This window comes from Rana temporaria, chromosome 1 (genome assembly GCF_905171775.1).
Source record: "Rana temporaria chromosome 1, aRanTem1.1, whole genome shotgun sequence".
In the NCBI taxonomy this organism is placed as follows: domain Eukaryota; kingdom Metazoa; phylum Chordata; class Amphibia; order Anura; family Ranidae; genus Rana; species Rana temporaria.
Genome location: NC_053489.1, coordinates 499,145,584 through 499,172,949, shown reverse-complemented (window position 1 = coordinate 499,172,949; position 27,366 = coordinate 499,145,584). Strand labels below are relative to the sequence as shown.

The 27,366-nt window shown below is 41.5% G+C and overlaps 1 protein-coding gene across 1 annotated transcript in view; it reads right to left on the bottom strand.

The window, feature by feature from the left end:
- INTU (inturned planar cell polarity protein) overlaps positions 1 to 27,366 on the bottom strand; it is a 100,678-nt gene that overhangs the window by 16,290 nt on the left and 57,022 nt on the right. The window contains exons 5-10 of the mRNA XM_040330672.1: positions 24,109 to 24,227; positions 17,155 to 17,244; positions 15,649 to 15,726; positions 15,217 to 15,406; positions 5,825 to 5,878; positions 2,101 to 2,163 (exon numbers count right to left, since the gene is read on the bottom strand). Of these exons, the coding sequence (XP_040186606.1) occupies positions 2,101 to 2,163; positions 5,825 to 5,878; positions 15,217 to 15,406; positions 15,649 to 15,726; positions 17,155 to 17,244; positions 24,109 to 24,227 (594 nt within the window). The remainder of the gene's footprint in view (positions 1 to 2,100; positions 2,164 to 5,824; positions 5,879 to 15,216; positions 15,407 to 15,648; positions 15,727 to 17,154; positions 17,245 to 24,108; positions 24,228 to 27,366) is intronic.

The window sequence follows — 27,366 nt, the reverse complement described above, 5'->3', positions numbered from 1 at the left end:
GTTGTGCCATACTCTTTCCATTTTCAGATGATGGATTGAGCAGTGCTCTGTGAAATGTTCAAAGCTTGGATATTTTTTATAACCTAACCCTGCTTTAAAACTTCTCCACAACTTTATCTCTGACCTGTCTGGTGTGTTCCTTGGCCTTCATGATGTTGTTTGTTCACCAAGGTTCTCTAACAAACCTCTGAGGGCTTCACAGAACAGCCATGAAACACGCATATATCATAAGTAAGGATATCTTAGAGGTCGGAGCGACAGGGTAATAAGGCACCAGTAGATAAAAAATTTGTAAGAACAGATACGTTTTTACATGATGTTATGCCTCAACTATAAACCCCCCCATGTATCATCGAGGAATGACCAGCAAAAAGAGATCATCAGTTGTTCAACATGAACCCATCCCATCTCACCCAGCTCCTCATCCCCCCCTCCCCCTCCTACCTGGCAAGAGCATACATTCCCTAAACCTGAGAATATGAACAGTCTTCCCATGTAAATAACATATCGGAGGTATACGTCAGTTTATAAGGAGAAATGAACAAACAATATCAATACCCAGGGTCTCTAAATAAAAGTATAGGTAATAGTGGTATCACTCCAAAGAGTAGTATTTGTCTGTAGAAATAGGGTCCAAAGGAAATCGTGAGCGGTGCAAACATCTGCATAAGGGCATTAGTGTAAGCCATACTTGTAATCCACAGTTACGAGCAATATAAACAAAGGTATCCAAGGAGAAGGCAGGGCAAACAGAAGCATCTTCAACAGGTGGGGCAATAAGTTCCAAAAAAGAGGAGGAAACAGTAACTACAGTTGGGAGAACTCACGTACATTATTGACCAAAGGTTCATCTAGACAGGGCGGGCACGTTAATCCATCCAGGCGGAAGCCATTTCCAGAGCAAAGAATTGTACGCGGCCATCATCTTACCACTCCCAGACGTGCAGGGAATAACATGGAGTACTTCAGATGTAGGGTATGCATGCGGCGTTTACCTTTCTGGAATCAGGATCTTAATCACTGTACCTCATTCGAAAAATCAGGAAATACAGCCAGATGAATATTCGGAAAAGGATGTTGCCCTTCTCGCTAGCAAGACATTATCCCATTCTTTGAAGTTTAGAAACTTTGCAATAAAGGTACGAGGTGGAGCATCTGAAGGAGGGGGCCTGGCGGGAATACAATGCGTGTTCCATAAAGCGAAGGTTGCAGCGGAGTAGATACATTTCCATATCGTCCTGTTTAGCACTGAGCTGTTGCAGTTGGCACTATATGTTTTCAGTAGTGTGTTGCAGAGGGTGTACGATATCCGCTCTGCTGATGTGGGCTTCAGTTTCGGTGACCTGGTCTTTGAGCTTGGACATGTCATGGCGGATGAGAGAAATATCGATTTTAACTTCATTGATTTTAGCCATGAGGGTATTCTGGCATGCAGCTATAGCCTCCAACACCTTAGCCGTGCCCGCCGTAGGTTGCTCCGTGTCAGAGGAGATGTCAGTGACATTTTCGGCCTGTTGATCTTTCTCTTGTCGATGGAATCTAGCAAGTGGATTACTGGTCTCGACTACTCTTTTCGGTGGAGACATGATCTACCCTGTCCTGGGTACTCATTAGAGCCAGGTAAGTTGATTAGGGCCACAAATTAGTGATCAGGAGACGCAATACAGGATATTGGCAAGCAGAGCTCTCCCTACCTAGGTCCTTCTCCATCGCGCTCCAGGCCACGCCCCCTGCACTGCACTACTTTTCAACAGCTGTATTGAGATAAAATGACACACAGGTGGACTCCATTTACTAATTAGGTGACTTCTGAAGGCAATTAATTACACTAGATTTTAGTTAGGGGTATCAGAGTAAAGGGGGCAGAATGCACGTCACACTTTTCAGATATTCATTTGTAAAAAAAAAAAAATTAAAACCATTTATCATTTTCCTTCCAATTCACAATTAAGTTTTTGGATGTAACATGACAAAATGTGGAAAATGTAAAAGGGGTATGAATACCTTTTCTGTAACTAAGGCAATGTAACTTCTCTAGATGACTTCAACTGCATCACTATTCAAACAAAAAGCTCCTGATTGGTACTTATGTTGGCTTACTTTGTAAAATAGACAGGTTCCCAAGATCATGTAGAGGCGTCTCATCTCATAGTAGTCTTCAGACTGAAAGCACAATGATAAGATTATCAAAAATTGGTTTTCCTGATATTGTTTAAAAATACATTTTAGAAGAGTGAAATCAAAACAGTGAACTATTAACATTATCCAGCAAACTCTGCAATTGTGCTAAAATATCAAATTTAACTCAGTTTACATTAACCACTTGCTTACTGGGCACATATACCCCCCTCCTGCCCAGGCGAAATTTCAGCTTCCGGCACTGCGTCGCTTTAACTTAATTGCGCAATCGTGCGGCGTGGCTCCCAAACAAAATTGACGTCCTTTTTTCCTCAAAAATAGAGCTTTCTTTTGGTGGCATTTCAGAGAAAATATCTCAGTTTAGGCCGATACGTATTCTTCTACATATTTTTGGTAAAAAAAAAAAAAAAAAAAAAAAAAAAAAAAATCGCAATAAGCGACTTATTATTTTTTTATTATTTTTTTTTTTTTACTAGTAATGGCGGCTATCTGCGATTTTTATTGGGACTGCGACATTATGGCGGACACATTGGACACTTGACACATTATTGGCACCATTTACATTTATACAGCGATCAGTGCTATAAATGTGCACTAATTACTGTATAAATGTGACTGGCAAGGAAGGGGTTAACACTAGGGGGCGAGGAAGGGGTTAAATGTGCAGCCTAGTGTGTGTTCTAACTGTAGGGGCAGGGGACTGACGAGGGGAGGTGACCGATCTGTGTCCCTATGTACAAGGGACAAAGCATCGGTCTCCTCTCTCCCTGACAGGACGTGAATCTGTGTGTTTACACACACAGATCCACGTCCTTGTCTGTTTAACCGCCGATCGCGGGTGCCTGATAAACATCGGGGCCGCCAGGCATGCGCATCGGCATCTCAGTGATGCGGCAGGCACGCCCCCAGTGGCCGGAGGCCGTATATAGACGACCTTCCGGCAATTGGGATCCACACTGCGGCCGTAGAAAGTCATCAGGCCGGCAGGAAGTGGTAAAGGGGCTGTAAAGGTTAATTTTATTTTAATTTTAAATAACCTAGTATACTTAATAAACAAATAGTGGAAAAAAATAAATAAAATGCTCCCTTCAACCTTCTCACACCCCACTGCGCCAATAAATGGGAAAACACCTAAAAGCAGCTACTTTAAATAATAATGTGTAATAATTCTGAATGAACAAAATAGTAGCGCTATGTTCAGAAACTTGAACAATCCTAAATAAATGTGTAAATAAATCTATGACAAAATATATACTGTATTTATTGGCGTATAACACTCACTTTTTTACCCTGAAAATAGAGGGTAAATGTGCCTGCGTGTTATACGCAGGGGGATGTGAAACGTTTTTTTTCCTGAAACTTCCCTCTTAAAAAGTTACGGTGCGTGTTATACGCCTGTGCGTGTTATACGTCGATAAATACGGTATATATACACACACATGCTAAATAATAATAGACGAGGAGTGAAAACTTAAATAAATATAACCAAATGTTCAAAAAACGTTCATCCGGTGATAAAAAATAATCAATATTAACAAGCCAAGTTCATAAGTGATTAAATTCCAAGTGATTAAACTTAAAGTGTCCAAAAAGAATCTTCTTAAAGTGCAATTCCTTAGGGTGTGGAATCACTGAGCACTATGGTGTGGAAGGTTTCAAGTAAGTTTTTTTAACCACTTGCCGACCAGCCGCCGGTGGGCTCTCCTGGGCGAGAGCACGTAGTATAACGTCACCCTTTAGAGCGGCCACTAGGGGCACGTGTGCGCCCCCCGCTCGCCCCCGACTCCCGTGCGTGTGCCTGGCGGGCGCGATCGCCGTCGGGCACACGCGATCGCTCGTTACAGAGCGGGGACCGGGAGCTGTGTGTGTAAACACACAGCTCTCGGTCCTGTCAGCAGGGGAAATGCTGATCTTCTGTTCATACAATGTATGAACAGAGGATCAGTGTTTCCCCTAGTGAGGCCACCCCCCCCCCCCCACAGTAAGAACACACCCAGGGAACATACTTAACCCCTTCCCCGCCCCCTAGTGTTAACCCCTTCACTGCCAGTGGCATTTTTATAGTAATCCAATGCATTTTTATAGCACTGATCGCTATAAAAATGCCACTGGTCCCAAAAATGTGTCAAAAGTGTCCGCCATAATGTCGCAGTACCGAAAAAAAATCGCTGATCGCCGCCATTACTAGTAAAAAAAAAATATTGATAAAAATGACATAAAAATACCCCCTATTTTGTAAACGCTATAACTTTTGCGCAAACCAATCAATAAACGCTTATTGCGATTTTTTTTACGAAAAATACGTAGAAGAATACGTCTCGGCCTAAACTGAGGAAAAAAAATGTTTTTTTATATATTTTTGGGGGATATTTATTACAGCAAAAAGTAAAAAATATTCATTTTTTTTTTAAATTGTCGCTCTATTTTTGTTTATAGCGCAAAAAATAAAAAACGCAGAGGTGATCAAATACCACCAAAAGAAAGCTCTATTTGTGGGAAAAAAAGGATGCCAATTTTGTTTGGGAGCCACGTCGCACCACCGCGCAATTGTCAGTTAAAGCGACGCAGTCCCGAATCGCAAAAAGTGCTCTGGTCTTTGACCAGAAATATGGTCCGGGGGGTAAGTGGTTGAGAAGATTCTTTTTGGACACTAAGTTTAATCACTTGGAATTTAATCACTTATGAACTTGGCTTGTTAATATTGATTATTTTTTATCACCGGATGAACGTTTTTTGAACATTTGGTTATATTTAAGTTTTCACTCCTCGTCTATTATTTAGCATGGGTGTATATATATATTTTGTCACAGATTTATTTACACATTTATTTGGGACTGTTCAAGTTTCTGAACATAGCTCTACTATTTAGTTCATTCAGAATTATTAAACATAATATACTTACCTACTCTGTACAAGGGGTCCTCCCTGCATCCAGTGCCCTCTCGGAGCGGGCGCGCTTCGGGGTCCTGCTGCTGCGTCCATTGACACAGACAGCAGGACTCGGCCCCACCCCGCTACCATGTCACTGGAATGACAGCAGTGGGAGTCAATGGCTGCGCTGCCATCAATCTATCCAATGAGGACCCGAGACAGCAGCTGGAGCTGCTGTGCTTGTCCCTGTCGATGGAACAATAGGTGTTCCAATAAGTAAAAAGGGGGGGGGGGGCTGCTGCACTACAGAAAGTTTTTCACCTTAATGCATAGAATGCATTAAGGTGAAAAACCTTGAGGGTTTACAACCCTTTAATCTACATATTCTGCAATCCATGTTATCTACTGTAGGTCTAATATAGTTTATCAAAGGGTCGCTGTAAGTGCAATTGTTGGAAGTCTGTGCTGTATAATTTTCGGTTTCCTGCATTACCAATTTACAATTAAACTTGCAAAGTGGCTGCAAGAAACTTTCTTGGACTGACTTTTGCATTAGATTTGCACAGTACTGTATGTATCTAAAGTTTTAGACAGGTGTGAAAAACTGATCTCAATTTAAGAGATTAAAAAGCTTTCAGTCTTCATACTAAAATTTTTAGAGATGAACAAAATGAGTAAAAATAAGTAGTGCTCTAGACCAAACCCTGAATAGCTAAAATAATGAGCAGACAAGTTGTGCTTATTGTGTGCAGCTCAAGTATTAAATTTGATTTAGGCAGACTTTTAAATTATTTTATAAGATCCAAATCCTTACCAGCTCTGCAAAATCAAGTGCCTCCAGGTCACTAAGTACGGTGTCAATCTCCATCTGAAAAAACAAGCAGAGAATTTCAACATAGCCATATATGGCACTTGCACATGTGGCAAACTAAAAAGAAAAAATAATAATAAAAATGCTAAAAACACCCAAAAATAAATAAATGGTGATGGCGAAACATTAACAATATAATAATGTTTATCTTATATAGTGTACAATTTAATTTTAAAGCTTTACAGGTAAATTTCAGCCACTAAATATGAAAGGCAGGGAGACTTATTCGAAAACCTTTAAGAAATATAAAGAGGTAATTTGATTTCCTAAAGAAGTAGCTGAAAGGTAAACTCTTACAGTACATACCACATATAGCCAGTGGAGAGAAATTTCCTTCCGATGTTTGGAGCAGAACATAAGGAGAAAGGACAAAATATCCTGATAAATGTTTATGGCAGGGAGCACGTTTGTGAGAAAAGACCCCCAAGAAAACGTTGTCCTTAAGCAACGCAAAGAAATTTCCTTACAGCACAAGGCTGCTAATTCAGAGACTCTCCTCAAAGAGATGATAACCACAAGAAAGGCAAGCTTATGGGTAAAGTCAGAGAAGGGAATAAACCTAAAAGGGTTCAAAGAGCCAAAACAACTAGATAGTGTGGGGAAAATTTGAGCTACGAACTGAACAAAGGCCTTACCTAGAAAAGTGGGAAGCCAATGGATCTGAGAAACAGAATGGCCAAGGCTGAGTACCTTTAATGGTACTCAAAGTCAGATGTGTGTCTAGACCAAACCAGAGAGAGGAAAGACAGAATATGTCACATGGAGTACTTTTACAGGTAAAAAGTTCCTTGACCCACCCCAAACACAATAGGCCTTGCAGGTGCGATGAGGAACTTTATGAGAAGTAGACTCTCCTAGCCTTTAAAAGGCTAGGGATAACTGAATCCAAAAGGCCTCTAAGCCTTAGGATCGTGGAATCAACAGTCATGCCATTAAAGCCAGCGACTGAAGAAGGATGGAAAAAAAGGGGGCCCCTGCCAGGGGTCTGAGTATGTCAGAGTACCATGTTCTCGTGTGCCAATTTGGTGTGATGAGGATTACCAAAATCCCCTGCTTCTCGATCCTGCAAAGGAGGCAAGGGAGCATCTGGAGCGATGGAAAAGGTGTAGATCAGGCTAAACTGATATTAGTGTCACCAGTGGGGCCTGAAGGTTCCTGGACTTGGGGACACATCTGTCCAGTATGTTGTTAAAACTGGACACTAATAGATCAATGTCCAGCATCCCCCATGTGTGGCTCACCGGGCTGGCATTCATCATGTGAACCTTTCATGACCGTAGAGGAAAAAGGTTTACCTCCAGTTCTGGGTTGAAAATCCAACACGCTAGGGAAAGTCTGTCTAATTCCGCCAGTAAAACTGAGCGCATGGAACAGTCTTGAAGGAGGCAACCACAAGACCCAATAGTCCCATTCAAACAAGAATCAAGGGATTACTCTAGGCCCAGGGTGCTGGAACATGAGAAAGGACAGAAGTTTGTTCTGAGGCAGGGAGAGCCTGTGTCTAGTGTCAGGCCCAGGTACTTTATGCTGTAAGAATAGTCCAGAGACAAATTCATAAAATAGAGGATCCAAACAAAGCTTTTAAGATGCTATACCTGTTAGATGTTGGCTAACAGGGACAGACAGGCATGAATACCCTGAGCCCAAAGCAGAGGCAAAACTCTGCCAAGCACCTGTGTTTAGACCTAGGTTGCCAAGGATATGCAAAAGAGAAGAGCGACAAATTAGTAATGGTAAACGTCCACAGCAACAATCACTTAAAAGAGCCAATTAACTGTAGAACAAAGGCATCCATAAGGATGGAAGTAGGGTTTCCAGTCATGCGCTTAGTCCAGACAGCAATGGTCTGACAGACTGCCAGAGACTCACCCATAGGCTGCATGGCAGGCATGCCAAGCGATAAGGAGCTTTAAAGAGGGCCTCTAAATTGTCCATCAGGCCTCTGAACTTGGGATTATTCTCCATGAGGGCTGTGAGGGTCTTGTTAAAACAAGAAATGTCTGTATCTACCACAGAAAGACCCACTTATGAAGGTACTTTTACTCAATAGAATAATGTTAGGCAAAATATTTTGGGGGAGTAAAAAATCTTCTCTGGGTGAAGTTAGTCTCCATACAGAACTGGCTGCACCAGTGAGTGGACCAAGGAGAATTTGGCTGAGAGCGCTGACCGGAGTGTTCTGGCAGGGGGGGGGGGGCTGTCCCCCTGTCACAACACAATAGAACAGTAGGGGAGATCACTGTACCAACATTGGATTGTTAGTAATGTGGCTCCTCCTGAGCTGTCAGTTTTTTTCATTCAGCCTTGCTGGGTTAAAAGGAAAAAAAAAAAAAAAAAAATACTAGTACCGGTATGTACTAGGCTTTAATGCTGTGATGACACTTTTTTTGTTGCAAGTGTCTCGCCATTAATTTTTTTATTAATAAATATGGTTACACTTTTGATAGTGCCTCTTTTTTTATATATATATATATATATATATATATATATATATATATATATATATATATATATATATATATATATATATATATATATATATATATATATATATATATTCCCTAGGAGTGGTCATCCTGCCTTATCGAGAAAAAAAAAAGGAATTTGTAATGATCAGTTTAATGATTTAAATGGTTATTTTAATCCAGTGAATTCATTTCCATTGGGTGTGTGTACTTATTTGTAGTAAACTGAAGGTTTTTATGGAAGAAGAAACACCGATTAAATACACACTGGATTTGGAGCACTGGTGGATTTTATTTTATGGATTGAAAGCTGGGAACAACAAAGATTGTTTTCTGGATATTTCAACAAAATGTTTGTTGCATAATAAACATTTCTGTGGTGCACATCAAGATATAATTGACACATATATAGTGCTTTCTAGTGAGGGTTATGCAACAGCCTCAATAAGGCCAGTAATTCTATCTACTAAATCTGACCTTGCAGAAAACTCTTCTCTAGATATAAAAGGAGATAGCTGGTGTGGCTGATAGGCCACCTGAATGGCGAGTAGCTGGCAGGGAATCAGAGTGCAGGCAATCATCAGAGGAAAAGGTACTAGAGCCCTGAATGGATGAACAACCACCCATTAAGGAGTATTAATGAGATGAATAAAGATGGAAGTGCAGTCTGGTAGGCGCAAACACGGAAGTACGCCTTTTTTTGTTTTTAAGGTGTGAAAGGGTGGGGTTATTTGTGTGAAATGTTTTTAGGTTTTGTATTTGTTATTTACATTTTTTAACATAAAGTTTTTTTTTTCTCCGTTTTGTTTTAAAAAGAGTGATACATTCTTGACAATCCACATAGGTAGCATAAAATAAGCAGAAACATACAGCAGAAGCCGTAGTCAAGGTCAGTGACACATGCATTACAGATTGAGTATATATTACAAAGGTCACATAGGGAAGGATGGGCATAGTCCAATACATTCAGGTAAGAGTCTGGACAGGGAATCAGATAGGTTAGGACCTAGTTAGGAGAGGAATCAACGACTTTAACAAAGTCAGTCAATGTTTACTTTGTTCCATGTAAAAATTGGATAGAGGGGAGAGAAAGAAAAAAGGAGGGGGGGGCGCTAGAGATCACATTTTAGCAAGTCCTGTGTTACTTTAGGTCTCGACTCCAAACCCTACTCCAGAGTCAGCTTATAGGAAGTTTATATAGGGGTAAAGCCACATTCACCAAGTTTCTCCATTGCTGCACCGGAGGGGTTGTTCCATTTTAGGTGGACCGCTTTTTCCTAGGTGGTATTGGGTCACATGGGACTTGTAATTTGTCTAGTCTGGTAAATTCAGAGTAGAGAGCCGATAGGGGTTTGAAGCACATCTAAAGAACATATGGTTAGGCATGTTATGTTCTCTTTTAAGAGCATCAAATGTGCGTAAACCATCCGAAGAGACAATATCTGCCAGCGTTTTAATGCCATATCGAGCCCATAACACAGGGTCCGGGATGGACCGGAAATGTGGCAGTCTCAGGTTCCCCCATAGTGGAGTGTGCTTATGATCTGCTGTGCCTGTTTGTAGAGGGGTGATCACAACCTCCATAGCAGTAGAGAGGGACATGGAATGCCCCGAATGCCAAGCTTTTGTAGGGTGCAGCAACCCAGGTATTGCATTTATAGCAATTTGCAAATTGGCCTCAGAGGGAGAACAAGGAAATTTTGCCAGTCAAAAAAAGCGAAGCTTTTCTGTAGGGGCTCTTGGCAGTCCACCTCCACCACTGGCTGTGGCCTTCAGGCCTTATTCAAAAGAAAGTGTCCAGCTGCAAAGCTGAATACACAGCACAGATCATGCAGTCTAGGTATAGTCTTTCAAAGACTCTTAATAAATGTGCCAGCTAGGAGACACTGTTATAGGCTCAAAAGGTTCAAATAATCTGGCATGTGGTGGAGGCTATGCAAGCAAGCTGACCAGACATGGTTGGCTCTAAAGCTTCAAATACAATAGCAATTGGTTTACTAGTTTGTAACTCATTAAATATCTTGTTATAACAAGGTTATACACATACAGTATACAATAATATATAGACGGCTTGGTGCTTTTGTATGGTTTGAAAAAAAGATGAACAGAACTAATCAAAAGTAACTGAACTGGAACACCTTGAGAGGAGAGAGAGATGGATGTCTACTCAAGAAGCAGTGTGCTTTCAGTAAGGTTAAGAATTTGTGGCTTGGACAAAACACACAATAGCCTTTTATTGGGAAACTCCAGCTATGCATCCCCAGTTGCACAGGCAACTAAAATTAACACGGATTAGACCTTGCTTCCAAAGCAACCAGAAAGAGAAGGAATCTTTAAAAACACAGGTCGTGCATTGCCACCCTCAGCTTTAATTAAGATCTTAAACTCTTAAGAGGCTGAAGCATTTTCTAGGTTTAAGAATAAACTTGTGATTTGAGCTACGCTGATCAAGTTATAGCTGAGGTCTGCCAATTTCCACTGCACGTGCTGCAGGAAACACACTGGTTGCCAAACAGTGGGAGAAGCAGCCAAAAACATTCTACTATATAAGAGAGCAAAATGAGTAAGATTCTGAGCTAGACACGCACAAGAGGTTTATGAGACTTTTTTGCAGTACTGCAAAATTACTACTTTTACTACAAAAAATAGACAATCCCTAGAGATTAATTTTAAATAGTAGAATTGTTCTGTTTTGGCATAGAATTTGCATTTTATAAATGTATATTTGAGTATTGTATTTGTGTCCAGGCGGCATCAAACTTTACAATTATCACTTAAAAAGTAATAAAATTAATCCATACTTTCTCAAACAAGCAGCTCGTTAGAAAATGGCATATATAACCTACCGTATTTTTTTGCCCTGAAAAACAGGGCAAAATCGTGGGTGCGCGGTATACGCTGATACCCGCGCCGAGTTTGAATACTGCGCCGACATATACCGAGCGCAGTACACTCGGGTACAGTCGGGCAGTCTCGGCTCCTTCCGCGCTCACGTCCTGGACGTCAGCGCGAGAGTTGCCGAGTCTGCCCGACAATACACGAGTGTACTGCGCTCTGTATATGTCGGCGCAGTATTCAAACTCGGTGCGGGAAACGAGCGGGGAGGACGCCGCAGAAGGACGCCGGACCCGACGAAGAGGACACCTGAAGCCGCAGACGGACGCCGCACAAGACACCAAAACTGTAAGTACAAAAAAACTTTTTCCCACAGGAATCCGCTGCAACTTTAGGGGTGCGCGCTATACGCGGGAGTGCGCTATACCCCAATAAATACGGTATATAAAAACAATTCTATATGGAACGGTGGTGCTAAATTTTATTAGTCACAATTCATAACCCAAAAATAGGCATGAATTAATAATAATTATAGAAAAACCAACACACACAAGCCAACACCTCACAAGCCATTTCAGCTAACAGGCCATGATCCAGCTCCTGATGATGGTCTACTGACTGAAACGCATTGGCTGGAGTCAACTTGTATGATGTCAGACGCTAAGCATGCTGGATTGTTATGGGGAGAAGTGATGTTTTCAATTGTTTTTCCTACATTAAATCTTATTGACCTACATGATTGGAGTACTCCTTATTTCCTGCTGAGCACTATACTGGCGTTTTGGAATGTATTTCAATGAGAAGGGAGAGTGTGCAGGAGACTTTCTGTGGAAAGGGATTTGAATCAGATCCTGTGAAAGCTTGGACACATTCAGCAGTAAAATGCTGTATGACCTCTTAACTTATGGGGTCCAAAAAAATCTGGTCATCTGCATGGTTTGAGGGAGTTGGATGCACACGGACTATACATTTCCAGTTAAAGGTGGAGAGGCACCAATTGTGATGGAGAAAATAATCTCTATTTTCCCTCTGAGATTATTATATACTCGAAAAGGAAACTTATTAATTATATACTTATCTGTTGTGTTTTATTGTTTGTTTTTTATTATATATAAATGTATGCATTCTGGGCTTTTTGTGGGAATATGCGTTGTGACTGACATCAACTAGTGGCACCATTCCTTAAAGTATTGTTCCAGCACCACTTGCTGTGAAGGAAAATGTATTTATAATTTAATAGTGTTAAATCTGGTGGTTTGTATTTTGGGGAAGATGTGCTGAAGCGACACTGCATTTTCACACAGTACAGGATCATATTCTGTCATCTTGGTGTGCACACTCCCTGGAACATCCATCCATCTATGCCTACGGGGCTCAGGTAGCCATTTAAAAATTTACCGTGGCCACAAGTGTGCCTGCATGTAGTCCGTTGGAGTGCACACAAATTATTGCTGGCCATAAAATGGGCTGAATAAAAAAACCTGACTCCTCCAGCCACACAAGCAAGGTGGATGGAGGAATCTCCCCCCACGGGACATTATATTCTGACAGTGGCACTAACCCCTGTCAGAATACACTGATTGGTAGCTGCAGCCGCTGATCGTCTGAAAATATTCCACCATGTCTCTTTAACAGTCAACTAAATGAATGACAAATTAATAAATTCCGATCAGTGTATGGCCAGAAGAAACACAAAAATGCAGATCAGTATACGGTCTAAACCCTTGACTTCACAACTTCTCAGGGTGGGTGAATTCATACCAATGTTAGCTTACCAGTCTGTAGTGCCTATGGATGCACTTTTAACCGCTTAAGCCCCGGACCATTTTGCAGCTAAATGCCCAGGCCAGGTTTTGCGATTCGGTACTGCGTCGCTTTAACAGACAGACAATTGCGCGGTCGTGCGACGTGGCTCCCAAACAAAATTGGCGTCCTTTTTTCCCCACAAATAGAGCTTTCTTTTGGTGGTATTTGATCACCTCTGCGGTTTTTATTTTTTGCGCTATAAACAAAAATAGAGCGACAATTTTGAAAAAAATTCAATATTTTTTACTTTTTGCTATAATAAAAATCCCCCAAAAACATATATAACATTTTTTTTTTTTCCTCAGTTTAGGCCGATACGTATTCTTCTACCTATTTTTGGTAAAAAAAAATCGCAATAAGCGTTTATCGATTGGTTTGCGCAAGATTTATAGTGTTTACAAAATAGGGGATAGTTTTATTGCATTTTCATATATTTTTTTTTTTTTACTACTATTGGCGGCGATCAGTGATTTTTTTCGTGACTGCGACATTATGGCGGACACTTCGGACAATTTTGACACATTTTTGGGACCATTGTCATTTTCACAGCAAAAAATGCATTTAAATTGCATGGTTTGTTGTGAAAATGACAGTTGCAGTTTGGGAGTTAAACACAGGGGGCGCTGTAGGAGTTAAGGATCACTGTGTGTGTGTTTACAACTGTAGGGGGGTGTGGCTGTAGGAATGACGTCATCGATCGTGTCTTCCCTATAAAGGGAATGACGCGATCGATGCGCCGCCACAGTGAAGCACGGGGAAGCCGTGTTTACATACGGCTCTCCCCGTTCTTCAGCTCCGGGGAGCGATCGCGACGGAGCGGCTATAAACGAATAGCCGCGCCGTCGTCCCGGATCGCTCCCCGAGGGAATCCGCCCGCCGCACGCAGCGGAGGGGGTCCCGATCGGACCCCCCACCCGCTAGAAGGCAAGGGCGTATATATACGCCCTTGTGCCTGTCCGTGCCATTGTGCGGACGTATATAGGCGTGCGGCGGTTGTTAAGTGGTTAATGTGCACTTACTACTGGATTTTATTAAAATATACAGGAAATGTGCATAAAAATAATAGCATGCATTTGCAATACAAAATTGTGTCCAATTTCACATAATAAATAAATAAATATACATACATTCACACACACACACTCACTTAAACACTGCACAATATCTGTAGAATATCTTGTAAAATATGTCCTTATTTTGGTGCGTTTGGTAAGAATGTAGGTAATGTTTTGTATATGTACTGTATATTAGTTTGTCAAGCTAACTTAGTAAAAATAAAGTTACAATAATGTCACTCAAATTAAAGTGGAACTTCCGTCATAAATTTTTATTTACTTTTTAAATTATTTATTTGTTCCTCACCTCTCCCTGGTAAACAAAAGTTGGATGTTCCCTTACAAACAAAAAGGTTTAGTGCCTTTTGTGCTGCACTGCAGCATTCCCGCTTTCTAGCCTAGGCCAAAATTATATTGTGTCCGGCTGCCTCCTAGGATTTTCCATTTCTTTAATGCAGGGCACAAAGCACAACTGTGAGATTTTGCGTGTGCTCAGATGTGTAGCACCTCCCCAGGATCTGGTAAAGACCCACATTACATCTGTGCGTGCATGAAGGCATTTCCGTGCATGTGCAAACAAATTACAACCCCAGAAGGAGAGCTGCCAGACCTCAGCGCAGTGTGTCCATGCATGCACAGAGTTGCCCCGCATGCAGCAGATGGCCATGGTTCTCTGCCAGGGTATTAAAGATCTGCTCATGTGCCAAATAATTGAAGGTGGTGGCACTGAGGACAAGTGGCAGATAACAATACCCCTAGGTGAAGTTCTGCTTTAATGTGACAATGAGGGTATTGAAAAAAAAAAAAAAAAAAGAAGAAGGCATGATAGGACAACATGCACACAGAACATAGAAAAATATCAGAATTTCAAGTGTTTGAACAAAGAACTAGTGGCGAGTGGGAGGTAAATGTAAGTGGCAAGGTGACTTGGTGCAGGTCCATAGGCTCCAAATAGAATCAAACTAAGCAGCATCAATATCAGAGATAACACAGCTTGTTCAGTTCTATAGGCTCTTTCTAAAAAAACACTAAAGTAGGGAGCTTGCAACAGGAGCAAGTGCAAGGAATGTGCTTCTCTGCAGGTTTCTGTCACTTCTGGGAATTATACTTCAGTTTGCGGAAAACGTTTACATCAAATATGTTAACCTCAATGAAAAACACAAAAATAAATAACCTTGACATCTTCAGGTAAGGACAACCATCGCACCCCCGGAAGGTTCTCCACAATGTGGGCACTGCAGGCGTCATAATACTGAGGCCCATGGCCTGGATTTGCATTTAAAATGGACAGTCTGACCGCTCGCTGGAAAACCAGGCTAAAGAAATGATCAAGACGAGGCACATTTTCCGCCTGACAGAAAGCCCTGTAAAACAAATGAAAGCCTGAATCAAAAAAACGAAAATCATACTGGAATGGGAAAAGGGAAATTCAAGATGAAAAATCCATCTGGACATGCATACACAAAAACACTGTAGGAGACACAAAGAACTGCCTTTGTAATTAAACTCATTCTTAGCGTATTTAGCATTACAATATGCAGTTTCTTTTTATCTGACAAATCTAAGTAAAAACAACCCCTTCCGTTAGAACACCATGTCCACCTACCTATCCAAAGAGCTAAACATGAACTTTAACGTTCTAACCAGATCTTCAGTCATGTTTTTCAATTGTAGAAGAGAGACTCTGAAAAACAAAGTTAAGTGAGTAGTTTACTTTCATTATCATTCCACTACAACAAGCCATAACAAGCATTTGTACAACAATTCTTTATACATCTGATGACCGGACAAATGTAGTTCAAAAATATCAAATTTTGGTTGCTTTTTATATTCATTTCAAAATCAAAATGTTATTTCCTGAACGAAAAAAAACACGATTCACAATTAGAAATTAATTTTCCAACCTGCTCCTTTGAATTTACTTGTCACTGAGGTCAAAAATGAATGCCAATATGAACCCACTAATGATTGGAAAAACAAAACGAACACATTCTTAAAACAAGAACTTTCAAAACAAAAAATTATACTAGTGTAAAGCTATCTTAAGGCAGCCTGTTTCAACTGTGGTGCTGTGTGGATTCTTTAGGGGTGGCGTGGTAAAAATTGCCCCAAATTGCCCAACTGTAAACAAGCTAGTGGGTGGATCAAGTCTGCTTTTTTGTTACACAGAGCCACACATTTTTATTCTGCAGCATTACAAATCTTGGGCTTTATGGGGGCCAGCTGCCAGCAGCCTAACAACCGATGCCAATATTGGTTGATAAGGAGCACATCAGGTGCTTGCACAGCAACCTTGTTTCCCTTTTCTCGGTCAGCACTGGGATCACATTAGCTGAGTGAGGGCCCCTTCACACTAAAGCACTGATTGGCATTTTTCTGCACTGAAACTATGCTAGTTACTGCTAGATGAGAACTGCTCTCTATTTTCCCTGTCCTCACTACAATGCAGCCAGATACACAGAACACACAGATACAAATGTACACACACCCATCTACACAGTCTTTGGGAAACATGCACATCTGAGGCTGTCAATCACCTGCTGTGTGCTGGAGGGTTGTCACCTAGGCATAGCCTGGTGTTAGAGAAAGCTGTCAGGAGCCATACTAAATGCCATGGATTGAGGCAAGTACAATTTATATGAGGGTATACTATGTAAAAAAATAAAACATTTTTTTTACAACCACTGTAAATGTCCAGAAGCAATGCAAAAAAATATATAAAAAACATACATGAGTTGTGCTGTGTTTAACAGATGAAAACCGATGGGTCTATCCAGTACTAGTATTTAATATGTACATGTTATAAAGTAGGCATGGAATATTGAGAATGTGGTTTGATATTGGGTAGCCTTCTACATTTTGATACAAAAGTAAATACTAGGTTTTGTCAATTGTAGTCATAACTAATCAGCTGAGTCTTCCCTGATGCTGTCAAAAGCTGCACATGTGCTGCCCCATACATGCTTGCAGACTGGACTGCGTGGCTTCCGAATATCATACACATTTACTCATCCCTGTGATATATAAAATACCACAAAAGCAATCTGTTAAATTAGAATACCAGTCTAACGAATGTTACAGAATTACTAAATGTTCAAAATTTGATTCTTACCTCTCTGCTGGAAGCGAAATCAGAAATAAACGATCAGACTCTTTCCAATATGAAACATGAACCAGTTGCTTGTTTAAAATGAGAGATGAGCTAAAATAAACAAATTAGGGTAAAAAAAGGTTAAGAACAATGTCTAGAATTTTAAACTGCCAACCATCAGGCACTCTAAGCTAAGCTATTTGAGAGGTTTTCTTTCTGCTATAAACAAAAAATGAGCGACAATTTTGGAAAAAAAAAAACCAATATTTTTTACTTTTTGCTATAATAAATACCACCAAAAAAAAAGATATAAAAAAAATAGTTTTTTCCCCTCAGTTTAGGCCGATACGTATTCTTGTACATATTTTTGGTAAAAAAAAAATCCCAATAAGCGTTTAATGATTGGTTTCCGCTAAATTTATAGCGTTTACAAAATAGGGGATAGTTTTATGGCATTTTTATTAATATTTTTTTTTTTACTACTAATGGCGGCGATCAGCGTTTTTTTTCGTAACTGCGGCATTAAGGCGGACACATCGGACAATTTTGACACATTTTTGGGACCAGTCATTTTCACAGCAAAAATTGCTATAAAAATGCATTGTTTACTGTGAAAATGACAATTGCAGTTTAGGAGTTAACCACTAGGGGGCGCAGTAGGGGTTATGTGTGACCTCATATGTGTTTCTAACTGTAGGGGGGCGGGGCTGGACGTGTGACATCACTGATCTCCTTTCCCTATATCAGGGAACAGACGATCAGTGACATTGCCACTGTGAAGAACGGGGAAGGTGTGTTTACGGGGCCGTGGTCATGGAGCTTCGGACCGGGTTGCGGGCGCGCGACCCACGGCTGGGCACTTAAAGGGGACGGACAGGTACGTGCCTGTGCCCAGCCGTGCCATTCTGCCGACGTAAATGTGCAGGAGGCGGTCCTTAAGTGGTTAAAGGGTTCTTTACGTTAAAAGCGGCAATAATGTGGAATTCTCTTCCACAAGCAGTGGTTTCAGCAGGGAGCATCAATAATTTCAAAAAACTATTAGATAGGCACCTAAATGAACACAACATACAGGAGGATGCAACGTAATATTGATATAAAAGTGCACACACACGGGTTGTTTTTTTTCAACCTTACCAACTATGTAACTATGTAAGAGGGGCTGGTACGTTACACAATAAAGATACAATTTTAAGCTTTCTTTTACACTCACAGGAAGCAACAAGGGCACTACATTTCTGGCAAGATCAACAGGCATTTTCTCTGCTAGGAGAAAAATTATATTAACATAAAAAAGTAAAAACGAATTCAGCCACAACATCTAAGGAGAGGTAAGCTGCCAAAAGAATACGTATGTTTTTGGGTTTAGATCAAATCCCTTGCAGTGAGGGCAGGGGTGGACTGACAACTCATGGGGCCCCCCGGGCAATAGAAGACCAGGGCTGGTGCAAGGATTTTTGACACCCTAGGCGAAGCCTCATTTTGACACCCCCCCCCCCCGTGCGCGCACGCCATTCGCTCCCCGTCCGTACCCCCCTGCACATCTCCCCCCCCCACATACACACCAGTTCCCACTCTGTACCTCCCTGCACATATGTTTCCCCCACACATCTGTCTCCCCCCCCCCACACCAGTTCCCACTCTGTACCCCCTGCACATCTGCCCCCCACACCAGTTTCCACTCTGCCCCCCCAGTTCCCACTCTGTACCCCCCCCCACACCTGTCTCCCCCCCACACTGTACCCCCCTGTACATCTGCCCCCCCCACACCAGTTACCATTATGTACCCCCCCCCACACACACACATCTGTCCTCCCCCACACACACACCAGTTCCCACTGTACCCCCCTGCATACCTCTGCCCCCCCACCAGTTCCCACTCTGCCCCCCCCCCCACACACAAACCAGTTCCCCCTCTGTACATTTTTTTAATTTGTGAGTGGGTGCAGGCTGCAGCACTGAGCGTCCTGCCTGTGCTTCCACTAATATACCTGAGCCACAGCGGCGTTGCTGCCCATCTGTCTCCTCTTCTCACTACAGATCCCCGACCCGAAGGAGGGGATCGGTCATCGCGGCAAGCCCGGACTTGCATGCAGGGCTTCATAGGTATGCGCAGCCTAATGCATTAGGGTGTGCACCTCAAAACGCAAACACTCGTGTGTGTGTGTATATGTATATATTATATATATTATATATTACATACACACACACACACACACACACACACACACACACACATACATATACACACACACACTCTAAATAAATGTAATAATTTTACAATTTAGTAGGGTAGTGGAAAGTGTTAGTAGTTTTTTTTTCTTTTATTATTTAATTTTTGTATTTTTTTACAATTTTATTTATATTTTGTATTATTTTTTAAAATTTTTTAGAAGCTTTGGTGAAATATCAGCAGGGGGAATCAGTGCTGAACAGGGTCATTAGGGTAAGGTGACCAGATTTTTTAAATTAAATCTGGGGACATTTTTTTTCCCCCTCAAATCATAGGTATGTGGTGTGTGTTTATGGAATGATTGTATGATATATACATTTTTTCTCATATGTTGCCCATGAGATAAAAAATATATATTTCTTAGAATTTTTGGGGATAGGACTACCAAATGTTAAGAAGATGCATTGAAAATTATTTTTTCTATCGTATTTATTGATATTATACATAATTATATATTTCTCTATATACTGCATCTCCCCCCATCTCTCTCTGTATATACTGTGTCCCCTCTCTCTCTCTGTATATACTGTACCCCCTCTCTCTCTCTGTATATACTGTGTCCCCTCTCTCTCTCTGTATATACTGTGTCCCCTCTCTCTCTCTGTATATACTGTGTCCCCTCTCTCTCTCTGTATATAATGTACTCTCTCTCTCTCTCTCTGTATATACTGTACTCTCTCTCTGTATATACTGTACCCTCTCTCTCTGTATATACTGTACCCCCTCCCTGTATACTATAACTCCCCCCCTCCCTGTATACTATAACTCCCCCCTCCCCCTCTGTATACTATAACTCCTCCCCCTCTGTATACTATAACTCTCCCCCTCCCTGTATACTATAACTCCCCCCCTCCCTGTATACTATAACTCCCCCCCTCCCTGTATACTATAACTCCCCCCCTCCCTGTATACTATAACTCCCCCCCCTCCCTGTATACTATAACTCCCACTCTCTATACTGTAAACCCCCCCTTCTCTCTCATCGTGTGTAATCACTCTGCAGGCTGCAGACAACAGTCGGGTGTAGCAGTGTGGTCTCTGAACGCTCCTCCACGAGTGTCAGGCTGGGACCCGCCTCCTCCCCTTCCTTCCATTCATTCAACAGAGTGGCCAGCACAGCTATGTGTGCAATCAGCTGTGCGCCGCTCGGTGGGATCGGGGCTGAATCAGCACTGCAGGGGCAGAAAATCAGTGACCGCAGAATGGAGTTAGACCCCGCGGCCCCTGCCTGCAATCCGGGGACAAAAGCGGGGGGGAAAAAAAATCGGGGGATATCTGGTCACTATCTCGCCTCCTGCACTGGCCGCTTCAACTTCCACCGACCCGTCCGGCCAGCTGCTGTCCTGTTCCGGCTCTCTCCCCTCATCTCACTGCCGCTGCTACGGGCGGCACTGCAGGTGGGGAATAGCGTAGTGATAGTGAGGGGGATGTCTCCACAGGCGCAACCCCCCCAGCTTGGCGGCTGGCGCCATAAGGCATGATTTTTAGAAATTAAGGTCCAGGAGGTATTTTAATGATCCGGATCCCCAGCGAGTGGCTGGGGATCCGGATTTTGCCGCTCCCCTACCCTGGCGCTCTAGTCAGCCGCCTGACTTGCCTATGCCTAGCGCCGGCCCTGTAGAAGACTATGGGGCTCCCGGGCTTACAGATGGCCACCATGCCAGGAGGCAGTGCAGAAGCAGGGCAGTTAAAATCTCTGGATTTTCACATCAAAAGCATGTTGGTTTCAGACATATCAGAGACAGATGTAGAAAAAGATAAAAAAAAAAACACAGATTTTTATATACTGTCCCTGGTTTTATTGAGCCTGGCAACCCTGATGGGGGCCCCCTAGTGGCATGGGGCCCTCGGGCAGTGCCCGAGAGCCCTAATGGTCAGTCCACTACTGAGTGAGGGCACAGTTTACTGTAGGGGTGAGTAAAAGCACTTTCTACTTACCTGATCCTCAGCATCCCCAGCAGATAACACTTGCAGCCCCACTGCAAAGGAGAATTTTCAAGTTTCCTGGAGTCAGTCTTTAAATGTGCTGTTCATAGTTTATTAAAGCATATGCCAAGTCACAGTTTAAATCTGCTGTGCTGCTTAGGAAGATTGCAGTGCCAGGTCATCATTAAGCCTGGTACACACAGTGAGTTTTCTTTTGTTCAGCCCAATAACAAATAAAAAAAAATGGAGGCGTTCGCTGTGCTAAGTGACATTACAGCGATCTCCCCCGCTGTGCGATTGTGGTCCGACATGGGGACTGCTCCCCCCCCCCGAACATACTGGTCAGTGCTCGTAGCCATAAGCTGCAAGCGCTGATTGTATGATGGTTTTGAAACATGCCCATTCATCTGGCTTCTTTCAGACAGGCGGATTTACACACAGGATGAATGTCCACCAGTTTCTGTTTAACCAGCTGATATTCGGCACATGTGCACCAGATTTAAGGCAAATTACAATTAGCTGGGGGGTTTTGCAAAACACAACAAAGCTACTATCAGAGTTCCCTTTAACACATGGTAGTGTAACAGTACTTAAAGCGGTTGTGAACCGATGGGTTCCCTTTTTTTTCCTCACCTGCAAGGTAAAGCCATAATATGCTAGTATGAATCGCATACTAGCACATTATGTAAAACTTTCCTGAAAACAAAGCCTTCCAGCCATGCGCCGTCATCGCTGGAGGCCGCCCATCTTCCTTCTGTGTCCACGGACTGTTTGACTGGCCTGGAGCCGCGATGACGTCACTCCCACGCAGGCGAGTCGCCCTTTACGGCACAGGATTCTGAAGGAATAGCCCGGGTGGCCGTTCCTTCAGAGCGCATGCACCCATGATGTCATCGGCTGCAAGTACAGTAAATATCTCCTAAACTATGCATGCTTAGGAGATATTTACAGTACCTATAGGTAAGCCTTGTTATAGGTACAAGTCAAAGATTGAAGTTTACAACCACTTTAACAGAGCTATATTAAAGCTGGAGTTTAGTGTGGGTTTTAAAAAAAATTAAGATACAGCACCAAACACATTAGTTATGTTTAATTGTGTGTATATGACATTACCTGCAGGTGAGGCTTCTTTCACACTATGGATTGTATGTCCGTTTTATAATATCCGTATTACACCTATTAACGGACGTTTATTAACGGATTTAATAACGGATACATACGGATAAATATTTTACCATTCTTCCTTTATTGAAAACGGATAATGTTTATCCGTATACATCCGTTATATCATTCCTTTCTAACTTCCGTTAATAAAAACCATTTCACCCTTTCTTGAAGTCCAGCTCCAGAAGTCTTTACTGAGCATGCTCAGTAAAATTAACGTCCGTTAACATAACGGACATTTACGGAGACATTTACTAACGTCCGTGCGCCATAGACTTCAATGTTAAAATATAACGGACGTTAATATATCCGTTACTTGCAACGGACAAAAAATGGACAAAAAATAGTGCAAGACCCGTCACATATTCCGTTATAACTAACGTCCGTACGTTATAACGGACTATTACGGATCTTTACGGAACATAAAAAAATCCCATAGACTTTAATGATATTTTATAAAGGACGTATAACTTCCGTTTTTTAACATTATCTGACGGATTTTAATACGGATTATTAAAACGGATTTATTTTGTAGTGTGAAAAGGGCCTGACTTCTTCTGGTAAAAATAACTTTCCTGTAGTATTTCCTTTATACCTGTCAGATACTGTCCTGGAGCAGGATCGTTTGGTGCTGTGAGATTAAACAGCAGCTGCTGCTACTGGAAAAAAATGTGCCCTCTAAGCCAGTGGTCTCCAAACTGCGGCCCAGGGGCCACATGCGGCCCTTTGCTTGCTTTTATCCGGCCCTTGGGATACTATTTCATCAACCGATTCCTCTCCATTATACCAATGATGGGGTAAAATTCCTTGCAATGACAGCAACGATGAAGCACAATTCCTCCCAACGGCACCAACAATTGGGTTCAATTTCTCCCAATGACACCAACAATAGTTTCTCCCAATGACACAAACAATGGAGCCCAATGACATCAGTGATGGGGCACAATTCATTTCAATTATACCAACGATAGAGCACGATTTCTCACAATGACACCAACAATGAGGCTCAATGACACCAATGGTGAGGCACAGTTACCCTCATTGAAACAAACAACTGGCATTATTTTTTCCCAATGTTGGAACCTTTTCACTGACCACTGTCTGGCCCTCGTGAAGTCTGAAGGACAGTAAACTGGCCCTTTGTTTAGAAAGTTTGGAGACCCCTGCTCTAAGCCATTCTCAGAACTGGCACCATTAGTGTCCCACAATGTACATTCTGTGATTTGAAGAGGAGCAGACGAATGACAGGATCTCGCCTGCTTATTCACAGCCCCAGAAGACCGCTGCTGCAGGCAGTCTGGCGGCTCGGAGGAGGGAATTTTTACCAGGTAAAAAAAAAAAACACAACACTACTACACTTCAGCGCAGAACCCCCCTGTCAGGAGAGCAGCTGATGACATGGTTAAGAGCCTACGCCTATGTCAAAGACTCTTTACCAAGAACGGAGATGCGATTGCTACGCTGCGCACCCCCATGGGCACGTGCTAGTGGCTTATCCTGCTGGACATCATATGAAGGAACAGGTGAAAGCTGTTGCATGAAGGGGCCAGACAGAGTGGTCATCTTTTGTTATCTTTTCTGAGTCTAGGCAGCCATAAAAAAAACACACCAAGAACAACGATTAAGAGATTGCTTAGCGTGGACTGTAAAATTACCTAACAATACGGGATCCAGACACATTTTGTAGCATATCACTCAGTGTTAGAAATAATCCTCTTATACTCTTCAGCTTCTGCGAGGCTTCGGATATAGGGTACTGATAGAGAATTTCCTGCTGTAAAATGAACAATTAGCACATTAGTACAAGTATAAAATACTGCAGCACTCCTATCCTCAATAAATGGGAACATAAAAAAAAAAATATTAACCACAAAAAAAAAAAAAAAAAAAATTATTAGGGTATGCACATAGTTTTTTCACCCTGTTATATGTTTGTTGCCTGGCTGTCTCTGCCATCCATAATTCTTAAGCCACCCAGAAAAGGTTTGCAGATTAGAGTAAAGCCAGACATCAGGCGGCTCTGAGATGGCTGGCAACATGCGTGATGACCTCACTACGTACCCATGCACCGTGGCGTCGGAATGCCACTTTAGGCGCCATCTTTTTCGATACATCCAGAACCACAGTCATTGGGCTCATACAGGCACCATAGATCACAGTGGGCTCCTCAGACTATAGGACATCACTGGATGAGCATAGGAATAAAGTTCCTTGGCGAGCCTTTTTATCCCTATTTTTTCTTTGGCGGATCAGTTACTTGTTGCATCAGATATAAATATATACTTTTGTCATTTGAATCGTTTTCCATGGGGGCATAATTTATGGAGAAATATACAGGATATTGAATATGTCCCATTATTAGATTAATCTGGTCTATATCAATCCAATTCCAGTATTTGAATTTGATTTTCGGGACAGCTTTTTGATGTCTACCTAATGTGGAGGGTATGGGTAGGGGTGTAGATGGGAATTACTTGGCCCTAAAAATTAATACAATAATGACTTCTATAGTAAGGGAGATGGGTCAATTGTTTTTACAACTTTACACGCCATTATAATATCTCCCCCTGCACATTTTTTGCTAGGGAATTATGATGATTTTTAAAAGGAGAAAGACCTATGAAGATACTACTGTTAATCTTTATATTTATCCAGGTAAGTTCTTATACTTTTTTTCATTCCTCCTTTTTTGACTCTCAATCTCTATTGGTCAGAGAAGCTATTCTAGGATGTATTCTTCTTTCTTGGCAAACATGACTATATAAGGCTATTAGGGGGTCCAGCTGTTCAGAAGTGGCATCCATTGAAGCAATTTATGTTTTTATACGTGTATAGATATTTCCAGCATTTGCAGTAGACACACAACAGTAATTCCTTCCTGAAGAAGCAGGCCTTGTACCGTGAAATGCGTTGAATATGTCTATACGTCATGTGTCAGGATTCCATTATGGAATACTATATTTGGGACAGTATATCTTGTCATTTGGTGTATTAAATGTCATACAATGGATTGACAATTTGCAATATACCAAATGCAGTACACCACTTTTACATTTTTTTTTGTTGTCAAGCCCTATTTTAAAGACCATGCATTTTTTATGGAAGACTTTAAATAAAGCTTAATAATTTTAATGCATTTTTGGTGTGGTACCTTTAAAATTCAACACTAGCAGCTCGTTGTTGAGGATTTTTGGTTTTACATGTATTGATTCTAAAGAATGTGGTACCAGTAAATCCATTACACAGTTGAGGGAGACATCTCTCTACAAATACTTTTTATGTACTAAATTCAGAAATCCTGATCTGTGTGTATGTATGTATATATATCTCTATATCTTTTAGCTAGGGCCACAAACAGTATTAAAACTACTACTAAAAAAGCATTAGTGTCAATCACATTTTCTTTAATTATTATTATTATTTTTTTTAGAAGGAGAGGTTAACAATGGCAACTTTTATAGTCACGAAGAAGAGACTTGCTGTTAAGCTGATCTTTTGGTCTTACTACTCTCACTAGCTTGGGACCAGTATGCATATCCGCTCTTTATCTATATGTGAATTCCACAGAAAATCAGCAGCTTGTACAATTATGAGAGGAGACAGTTCACAGAGTTTTAACATGTAGGACAGTTTTCTCCAGGAATGAATGCCTGTATCGTAGACTTTGCACCATTTGGTGCACCTTTCAGCCCCCCAGTGTGTCACAGGCTGTGGCAGCAAGACTGGCCTCCTGCCTATGCGGAAAAACACTGGATTCTCATGCTCAGGGGCTAAATGAGTGTGCATGGAATCTTCGGGTTAGTGTGCGCAACTTAGTTTCTACACAACTATTCAGGTCTGGAAATCATGTGCCAAAATGACTTGGTAAAAGTGGCAATTGCTTTGGCAACCAAGCTGGACCCACTGCTGCTGAACACACATGCAGACATTCTTCCTCCCAAACCAACTGCCCCAGTTGTAAGCCAACTGAGTATAACATACCGCATGAAATGCTCCAAATTCTTAAGCAAACCAAACCTCTCGTTTTACAGCTTAATTTTTAACATATTAAAACCGTTAAATGTTTATCTAGAGAGGAACAAAATGTTAACTGTACATCGCCATAATATGGTGGAAACTGATGCTATTCTCTAAAGCTTCAAGATTGAAAGCACTTCAGGACAGAAGCAATATTTGAATTCTGTATTTCCAATTCCCTGGCAATAATGTGTATCTTCTATAAATACTGAAACTTAGATATAACTTTATCCTTAATTTTGGCATGTCTGCTGTAATTACTTTATTATTAAAAAAATAAACCCTGCATTTGTGGATGGATTCAGATCCAAACAGTTATTTCCCAGTATGTCTGCTAGGGCACCAATGTGGCTTGGACTAAAACAGTGAAGATTCAAACCAGATCTATACACTTCAAAGGAGATGGCCTTACCACTGGATTAGTTCTATATACTATTCTGTGTGCTCAGCATAAACCCAGGCTCCACTGAGCCACTGATGTTTGAAATTAAAAGAACATTAAAACATAGTGGCACATGTTTATAATCAAAGCCTCATATTCACTACCAAAAATCTTTTATTTAGCAGCAAACACAGGCCAACAGTCTCGGCTTTTAAGAAGCTTTTTAAAACAGAAACCATTCTTCAAGGTTTTGGCTTGGCTTGTACAGTGCCATGCAACATCTCATCACCACCACTACCATGACAAGTGTGCAAATCAATTTGTATACATCACTGACTGTCCCAAGAGGAAGGAAAGTCAGTAAAATGTGCATCTTGAAGAAGAGGTCCATGACAGATTAGCAAGTCCTTTCTGTGCATAAATGGAGTATAAACGGTTAACCGTATTAACACATTAACTTTTACATGAAAACAAGGGGTTAAGTTAGATTGGATTCTGGCTTTGAAATCTGCTG